The sequence below is a fragment of the Echinops telfairi genome, unplaced genomic scaffold (assembly GCF_000313985.2).
Source record: "Echinops telfairi isolate 266 unplaced genomic scaffold, ASM31398v2 ScPeMD7_3533;HRSCAF=4204_1, whole genome shotgun sequence".
NCBI lineage: Eukaryota > Metazoa > Chordata > Mammalia > Afrosoricida > Tenrecidae > Echinops > Echinops telfairi.
Genome location: NW_022107432.1, coordinates 28,254,203 through 28,264,100, shown reverse-complemented (window position 1 = coordinate 28,264,100; position 9,898 = coordinate 28,254,203). Strand labels below are relative to the sequence as shown.

Here is a 9,898-nt window from a genome sequence, read left to right as displayed (position 1 = left end):
CCCCCTCTCCCTTCTTGGACCTTGGATCTGATCATCTCCTTCTTCCACTCACTCTGCTGTGACAACATGCACCTCTCTGCTAATCCCTCCGCCCAGAACCCTCTTCTCCCAGATGTGGATCCACATGACTGACGACCTTGCTTTCTTCAGGTTTCCGTTGCAAGATCACTTGTCAGTGACCCGCCTGTATAAAATTGCAAATAAAAATGTGGAATGAAACTCAAAATCATGAAAAAGATCAGGGTTACAGGTGAGAGACACCTGAAATCATAGCCCTTCCTTAGTTGACCTTCAGGTCTGGAACTGAACTCAAACCCATGATTCCATTTCCAGCCACAGAATCGGTGGGTCTTTAAAGGGAACAATGACATTAGTGAAGTAGGCACACCTTAGAATCGTCCACCTCTTGAGATCAAAAGGACAGCCTTCACCCAAGGACAAAGTTCCAAAGGGACAGAAAAGCAGAAATAGAAACTGGAAAAACCGGGAGCAAGTGGGGTAAATGAGGTTAATTTATGAGGATTACAATCAATGAGATGAAACAAAATGTGTATGAATCATTGAATGGAAAACTTATCTGCTTTTTAAAACTTTACTCAATTCACAATAAAAAGTTAAAAAACAGTAAAATAAAAAAGATAACAACTCAATCTGCATTCTTTATTTTCCCAGAATGCAGCACTTACTGGTGTTCTTACCCTGTATTATAGTTCCTCATGTTGTGGTGATCCCCCCACAACCATAAATTTATTTTTGTGGCTACTTCATTACTATAATTTTGCTACTGTTATGAATCAGGCGACCCCTGTGAAAGGGTCATTCGACCCCCAGAGGGGTCACAACCCACAGGTTGAGAACCCCTGCTTTAAAGTGTACGTAATTTAGGACTTAGATATACTCACAGTGGTGCCTCCAGCACCTTCAACAGGAGACACACACACGCACACACACACAATTAGCATACAGAATGTATTAAGTGAATAAGCAAGAAGCTGTTTAATACCTACCAGATTTCAAAAAGGTCAAGCTCAATCAAGAGCCTTGGTGGCACAGCAGGTAAGCTCTGGACTGCGGGCCGTCAGTAGTTCCTTGGGAGATGTGGCAATCAGTTGTAAAGATTCTCACTCATTCAGACTCACTGCCCACCAGTCAATGCCGACTGCTAGCGACTCTATAGGACAGGGTAGACCTGATCCTGTGAGTTGCTCAGACTGTAACTCTTTAAGGGAGTGGAAAGGCCTGTCTTTCTCCTTGGAGTGGCTGCTGGTTTCAAGCTGCTGACCTGGCTGCCTAGGCCCTGCAGGTCAGAATCAACTGCACACGACAAAAGCCTGGTCATCCCTGGGATTAATCACTTTGTGGAGCAGCTAGAACTTTCACCCCCCACTACAACAGCATACCTGCTGCTGCAGACTCACAATGCCAGCTTTCTTTCTCAGTAGTAGGCTCCATTGACTTCATGGAACATTTCAGTCACTCATTGTAAACAGTACATTTTCCAATTTCCCTGGCCAGGTAGGTGTAATCAACTGAATTCTGGCAATGTGAGATGTAGTCAATTATTTAATATGGCCCTTCTAGCCATAATACCTCTGGTACATTGTAGCCTCTATGCCAATGGCTATAATCCCATTTTGGAGGGAATTCTCTGTTACAGGATTAAGTCGGGATTAATCCTCTGTTACAGGATTAAGACTATATAGTCTCTACTAGAAGATGAGACTTAAGTTTTCTTCGGGGCATGGACTGCTCAAAGGTGAAAGCCGCACCTGTATCCACGCCTCCCCTTTTGTGACCTCTGGTTCCTGGCTGGGCGTTGGTAGAAGCAAGAAAACCTGCTTTGACTTTCAGGCGTATTTGCTTCTGCCTCTTGATCCTACCTTTGACTTGCTCTGCCTGACCTTGGTTGCAACAATGGGCTCACACCCATTGTGGAGATGGCATCGGACCGGCAGTGCTTTGCTCTGTTGTACACAGGGCCACTGAGTTGGAACTGACCCAGCAGCACCTAGCCACACAAAAGGACCTGACTTTCGGATTTGGGACTTTACAACACGCGCAATCACTTGAGACATTTCCTTAAAGGGAGTTTCTGAGAGATGTTTCAGAGTCCAGGGATGTGAGGTAACATTCAAGGTAGGAGTGGGAGAGAAATGGAATTGGTATAACATCTTGGAAAAGTTGGACACTTGGGACATCTTTTATCTCCACTGTCTCGGGACTAGTTTGATATTCTTATAAAAGAAATTATTACCACACCATGGTATATAATTAAAAGCCTTTCTGTTGGAATGTTCCAGGGGGTGCTCCCCCCACCAATGGATTTTTTTTAATGCTATGTATTTAAATGTTTTTACAAAACAACCTTATTACCTTCAAAGTACTCTCCATTATACTTAATACATTTGTCAAATCTGTAATTCCATTCCTAGAAACATTTTTCAAACTCATCTGTTTGGATGGCTGACAGCACCTCCCTTGTTTTTTTTTTTCTTTACCTCGTCTACGTCTTCAAATCATTGTCCTTTCATGTCCCTCTTCATTCACAGAAACAAAAAGAAGTGACACAGAGCAAGGTCAGGTAAGGTACATAGGGCAAGAGAGCCGTGCTGATTTTTGCCCAAAATTGGCACACTGAGATGGTTGCATAAACAAGTGCATTGTGCTGGTGGCAAAACCAGTCCCCCATCTGCCACAAATCATGCCTTTTTTTGCCGTACACTGTTATGCTATCTTTTCAGAACCTCTAAATAGAAAGCTTGATTAACAGTCTGACCAGGTGAAATGAACTCAAAATGCACTATGAATCGACGTTTTTGTCCATTCAGGAAGTTGACAGACATCCAGAATGAGGTTTGTCACAAATCGGCATTTCACCTTTTTTTAAAACCAGAAAACCATTTGTACACTTAAGTTTTCCCCACAGCGCTGTCCTTGTGATATTCAATATCACAAGTTTCTGCGAACAGCAAACAAAATTCACAGCTGCACGCTGTTCTCTTAAATCAGCCATCACAAAATATGAGGTTCAAGTGAAACTGCTTTTACGAAAACATTATGACCAGAGAGAACCTTCCCAGGCGAAGCCATCGGGTGCACTAATTCAGAGTGAGTTGTTTGATGCTCGCCTGGCAGGGAAAATGTGTATTACAAAAGCTCTACTCCGCCCAGCGCAATTCCAGTTTTTTTTTGGGGGGGAGGGTAATCCCTCGTATACTTGACAGTTAAAGTTTCCATCTTCATAATAGGGAAACCATATGTTGAACTGAAGCAGAAAGAGAGAAGTCTACCGGGTCCCTTACTATTTGTGAACCCATTCTTCCACCATGCCACTTCCAGACTTAAGAGAAATACTTTGATTAAAAAAACCAAAAAAACATAAGCCAGTTATTTTGGGCTGGTCTGTGGTCCTATTATACCAAAAAACCAAACTCACTGCCACTGAGTCGATTCTGACTCAGTGACCTTCAAGGGCAGAGTAGAACTGCCCATTGGGTTTCCGAGGATGTAATTCTTTACAGGAGTAGAAAGCCTTGTCGTTCTTGCACAGTGGCTGGTGATTTCAAACTGCTGGCTTTGCAGGTAACAATCCAACAGGTAACCAATACGCCACCAGGGATCCTTTTGTGATCCTGTAAGTTCTTCGTTTTTGTTTGTTTTTTTTTAAGGGAAATCAGATCTCATCTCCTTTTGCTTATTTCCCTCTAAAGGTTTTAAAGAAAAGACCCCAAACAACACTGAGGTAGAAGCAGGTGAGGCAGAGAACATGGCTTTAGGTTCAGGTTCTCAGGTTTCGTCTGGAGGGTAGGCTTCAACAGGTATGGTTTCCAGGGCCCCTGCTGCTCAGGCAGACAGATCAGCAGAGCTGATTGGATGCAGCTCCCTCCTCACGCAATTCTTCTTGATCCCCGAATCTCCTAACGTTTTAATACAATGTCTGTACAAACTACAAATCATTTAACGTCCTCTTTTGCAGAATGTATCACAGATCTTGCGATGCAGTGAATTATTTAATGGGGCTCTTCTAGCCTTTGTTACCCCCACCCAATGACCTTTGTTTTCCTGATGGGTCTGGGCAAGGTTGAGGAAGATTGGTTATGATCTTAACAGGGTTAATTGTGATTGCCATGCTGCTAGGTATAAAACCAGCCATCTCAGATGGAGGAAGAGGGAACCTTACTACCAGTTGAGCGCATTCTTTGGGGGCATGAGACTCCTGCACAGTGAACTTCCTTGATCCAGGAGGCAGTGTTGACACCAGAGCTGTGGCAGATGTATAATAGAGAACCAGGAGCCAGAGCATGAGACGCAGTGGAGGACTTCCCAGCCCACAAAACAAGCCGAGTGCTTTGGGGCAGGCGGCTAGCTTGTGGACTGGATGTCTCCGGGTTCATTGAAGGAGCTGGTTTTACTGAACCACGGAACTGCCAAAGGGGATAAGTGACATCTTAGCAAATGCCAACAGAATGGTGTTTGTGGGAGACCAGGTGCTCCCTTTTCTCCGGCCTTGCAGGTATTGTAAAAACTTGATCACCCCAGGGAAAGGCAGCAGGGGAGATTCTAAATTTACTGAGATTGCATTTCCACTTGGTGGTAGTTACATAATTTCATGCCAACTTGAAGATGTGTAAGTGTAGGGGTAGAGTCTAGCCTGTCAATCAGGTCACAGCCTGATGGTGCCTCTTCATGGGCATGACCTTCTCCTAAGGAGGGTCCTGGGTACCTCCCTTCTCTCTGCCTTCATCTTCCTGTTGGCTGACCCTGATGGCAGCCAGAGTCCTGGAGATGCGTCTACCACCCTTGGCTCCACAAGACTTTGCACCCACTGGCCTGCGATACTCCTGCATTCTGCATCATTGCTCGTGACTGAGTCTGAGAAGGTACTTACGGACTTGTGTTGGACTGAGCTGGGCTATTTTCCTCATCTACAAAGCTTCTCGACAGAAAGCTCTTTCTTACACATGTATGAGTGTCACTGGATTGGTTCTTTATCAACCTGGCCTAAAACACCCTTTCAGAAACTACCAAAAAGCCCACTACTGTTGCAGATTCTGACTCACAGCAACCCTACTGGACAGAGAACTGACACAAAGTCTTTTAAAGTCTGTAGATCTTTATGGAGACAGGTTCTTGAGGAGCTACTATGTCCAGAAAAATCAGCCAAGAACTTATCCTCTGAGAGTTCAGGGCTTCTCAGAAAATAGGGGACTCAAATGAAGTGCAATTAGAAGAAAGGAACAATTCATTTCTTATGTTCCTGGGTTTGTGGATTAAGTACACAGCCCTTATTTCCATTACCCCACATAAGGCCTATGTTTCTTTAAATAGTGGAAGAATTCATATTTTTAGAGAGAATTCTGTTAGTAAATTTCAAAAAGGACTTCTGAAACGTTTAAACTTAAATCACCTGGGGATCTCTTAAAATACAAATTCTGGTTCACTGTGACTGATTTGGGGCATGAAATTCTTCATTTTGAACAAGTTCCCAGGTCAGTGTTGTTGACACTGCTGGTCTAGGCTTTGCCCTTGGAGTTATGAGGCTGCTTACTGTTAAGGCCACCACTGTGCCCACTTTCAATAGATTCCGACTACCAATTTCTTAAATAAAGATAGCTGGAACTCATACCCAAATTGGTCTGTGGTGCAATTTTAAAGTTTTAAAATAGAAAATGAGTAATGGTAGCATATTCAGTCAGAATCAAGTGAGCCAAAGCATAGGTGTGGATAAAAAGACCAAGGTAACTTCCTTCACGGCTTTTTTAACCTGTTTAAGATAACTACTGTTAGGACTAAGGTGGACCTACCCTGCCCTGGTATGCTCAATCACCTCATATGCACGTGAAAGCTGGCCAGTGAACGGAAGACCACGGAGAACTGATGCTCTTGCGTTGTGGTGCTGCAGTCTATCGCATGGTGATCAGAGGAAGGAACAAATCTGTCTTGGACGGAGTATAGCTAGAATGCTCCTCAGAAACCAGAAGGCAAGGCTGTCTCGTGTATTCTGGATATGTCAGGCAAAAGCAGATCCTGGAGAAAGCATCACACTTGTTTGGTGCAGTAGCGGGTCAGTGAGAAAGAGGAAGACCCTCCGCGAGACGGACTGACACAAGGGCTGCAACAATGGGCTCAAACAGAGCAACTATTTATTGTAAGAACGAATGAACATGCTGGACAGAAGTTTACAAGTTAAAAAGTCATTTAAAATTGTATTTTATTTAAAGTTATAAGTATTCCCATTTCCTCGAATTGCTCGCTTGAATCCATCCCACCTCCAAAAGGGAAATGAAATGTGCTCTGAATGGTGCCAGCCCGATTGGTGCGGCCTACAGAAGACCCTCCAGGGTGGTATGGGGGCCCTGCAGAACATCTATAGAAGTGCAGTTCAGCCATAAACCAGCTCTTTTTATCCCTAAACACGATGAGACATTTGCGAATGTTTTTGATTTTGAAAAACAAGTTAAATGTCAAACATGGCAGGGGAATTCACCAACAGACATTCAATAGCCAAGTTATATTATCACTGAACATACTTTATGGCGTGTGTGTTAGGAGGGTGGGCTCTCACCAGTCACAGAAGCACCACTTCCCACATTAATAAGTCGGGGGTCACCAGACCAGGCAGCGTTCGACGTCCTCGACTGCTTCTTCCCTCACTGTGCACTCAGACAAGAGAGCTGCAAGGACAGCGCTCACACTCAACACAGGTTTTCACAGAAGCAGCGAGCGCGGTGTTGTGAGTTACCACGTTCCCGAGACACAATCTCGATATTAATAATGAGGAAATCTTGGACACTCGGATCTATTTACAATGCTTTCACCCTATTCGTTATTTTATAAATCTAGTCTGCATTCTTTCTCATTGGATCGTTGTAACGATCAAGTGAGATCAAGAAATGTAATGGCCTAGTCGATGTCTGGGTATCCAGTAAATATTACACCCAAATTCTAAAATAAATGAGGGTAGTCCTTGAACTTTGGAAGTATTTTATAATGAAAATAAAATTAGTTTTTCCATCCGCATCCTTGTCAGCATAATTATGAATTATTCCCCAAAGCACCTTCTCTTTTATAAAATAAACACTTCATACTATTTGAAGTACATGCAAATTTCATTTTTGTTCAGTGTACCTTACGTTCCATTGTGAAAAGTTATTTCTGAGGAATTGAAACCCCAGAAGATAACAGGACAAAACATGTAAGATTATTTTTTTGAAAATGATGATTCAAAGGCAGGCTTGAAGAGAAGGCTTATTGAGGAATAAAAGAAGGCAAACGCAGCCTCTGAAGGGAACTGTTCTAATTATCACCTAAAAAGTAAAGTCAGACTGCTACATTCAAGGACATAAGTTAAAACAATACTTTGAAAACAAAATTAACTGAACAAGCAAAGAAAAATGAAGTTAAGAACAATTTAAATCTAGACAATGATTAGACCTAGAAGCTTTTGTTATCTGAATATCTTGGGTCACATTATGTTTTCCCTGCCCCCATAATGTCTTCATTGAAACCTAATGAATATTAATCATTTTGTAAAGTTTTAACAAATATTTATCATTTGGTTAGGATTCAAAATTTCAATCCAGTAGCCATCTGGATCTTGAACAAATGCCAGGCCTTTCATTTTACCTGAAAAACAAAATGATTCATTATTAAAAAGACTTAAAATTAAAAAAAAAAATTCAAATGCCTTTTTAAAAATTTAAAACCTTTAAAGAACTCAAACATTTAAAATATATTCTTTATTATTTCAACTCTAATTTTGCATTTCAGTAATAGATTATTTTGCTGAGAGTTTTAATAATTTAAAAAAATCAATTGTCAATGTTGCCCCAAACTATGTTTTTCAGACTGACTTAAATTTTACTTTTAAACGAAGAGCTGGAAACCAATCCTCTTGAACGTAAGCTGTGTAACTGGCTCTCTTCAAAATATCGAGATCTACCTTCCTTTGTGACACTTCCAGCTACCGTTTCAGGAGCCCCAGAGGGTGCTTTATTTTAAAGAGGGGAAAGAGCGGCGTAGAGAAGAGTCCTGGGCATACAGCAGTGGTTCTGAAAGCTGGGGATACTTCCCCTTGGGGGGACAGGGAGAGCATCCAGGAAGACTACAAAAGAAGACAGCTGTACTTCATTCTGCAATGTGAGCTACAGCACAAGCGTTGTTAATTACAAGGGGGTGCCAAGTAATTTTTTTTCTGAAAAGGGGACAGTAGACCAAATAAATTTGAGAACCTGCAGTACAGAATGACATGGCTTATTTGTACAGGTAGCCACCCAGAGGGATCATGCAAACTCTTGCTTACATAAACACTGCACGCTGAAAACCCCCTCTCTCTGACCATTGGAGTCTATCTCTCTCAAACTAGAGTTATTTGGTAGAACATAAAAATGTGAACTTGGGAATTTGGAGACCAAGATGCTGAAGGAGTTTGGCCTTAACTCCTTATCGCAAGCCCGGAGCAGCCACGGAAGGGGAGAAACTCTCAGTGATGTGCGGAGAGGATGAGGAGGGTGAAGAGACGGGTGGCTGTTTTGAACTAGTCTATGTGGCAGTGATGGCTTGGACTAAACACAGTCCCTCAGAGCTATGGGAGAAGAAACAGAACAGTCCCCACAAGGCCTCTGCATTGTGGTATTGGCATCTTTACTTCCACTTGTAGGGTGTGGGGTAGTATTAATAGCAGATAAAAAAGACTTTAATTTGGGTGGCTAAATGCACACACACAATGAGGTAGTGGGGGACTCATGAGCTAGTAAGGGCAGCACAGCAGCTTTGTTATTGTGAGGAGCTGAGGGAACAAGGCGAGCGCTAAGCAATCTCCACGGGCCTCACCGCATGCACCCAGGGTTGGAATTACAATCTACGGAGGGTCTCACTAATACGTCTTCTCTCTGAGGGGCGAAGGGGGTAGAGTTGACTGTCAGAGTTGTTTTGTGGAGTGGGAAGTGTTTAGCTCTCAATTTCAGATCCTAGGGTCCCACCCTGGGTTCATCCAATCATCTTCCTGAGACCATTAGGGCGATTACGATGACTAGGATGATTAATAATGAGGAAGAAAACCATTAAAATACAATGGGTTATAGATTTGAATCATGGAATGTAAGGACAATGAACCAAGAATTTAAAATTTGTAAAAGTTAAGAGCAGTGTGTGATGCATTATCAATCTTCAATAAGGACAAGGAAATATCAAAGAAACCCAGCAAAAATGGGACATGAAAATTATAATAGCTGAAATGATACAAATACCACAAATAGTAAATTTAAAGAAAAATTTGCCAATTGGCATATGTTCGAAGAAATTTCAAGAACGCAAGTGTGAAAAATAATAAATATTAAAAGCTTCCAGCAGGAAACACAATGTGCAAAGAACCAAAAATCAGATGGACAGCAGATCATTCAACAGCAACACTGGATGCAAAAATGCAATGGAGCTGTATTTTCATGATCTAAAGATAGTAAAGCTCGGATTTTATATGCAATCAAACCATCGTTCACAAATAAAGGGATGAGAAAATTATTTTCAAGCATACAAGACTTCAAAATTTTTGCCTTACTTTGAAAACAGTTTTGAAGTATTTAAGTAAAAGTCAGAAAACCCAAGAGATCAAACATATAGAAAAGATGATCAAATACTTTAATATACTTATTGTTATTAATAATAAAAAAGACCACGACTAGAGAAAAAGAAATAAATCTGTAACATTCTGGCTTTAGTAACCGTCACATAGCAGGTGTGGGTGATATCAAGTTTTCTTCTTACTGGGGAGAGCTGACTTGGCTATTAAATAGATAAATAAATAAAGATAAAAAACTTAACAGTGTAGGTCATTGAAATAATGCATTAAGATGGCAGGAGAGCCCAATCCCAACTACTAAGTGGACACCTGCCCCTCCCC

At 41.8% G+C, this 9,898-nt stretch overlaps 1 protein-coding gene across 1 annotated transcript in view; it reads right to left on the bottom strand.

Moving 5' to 3' along the window:
- Positions 1-6,121: 6,121 nt before the first annotated feature.
- The window catches only part of GLO1 (glyoxalase I), a 30,837-nt gene continuing 27,060 nt past the window's right edge, over positions 6,122-9,898 (bottom strand). The window contains exon 6 of the mRNA XM_004710834.2: positions 6,122-7,626. Coding sequence (XP_004710891.1) covers positions 7,538-7,626 — 89 coding nt within the window. The 3' untranslated portion in view covers positions 6,122-7,537. The remainder of the gene's footprint in view (positions 7,627-9,898) is intronic.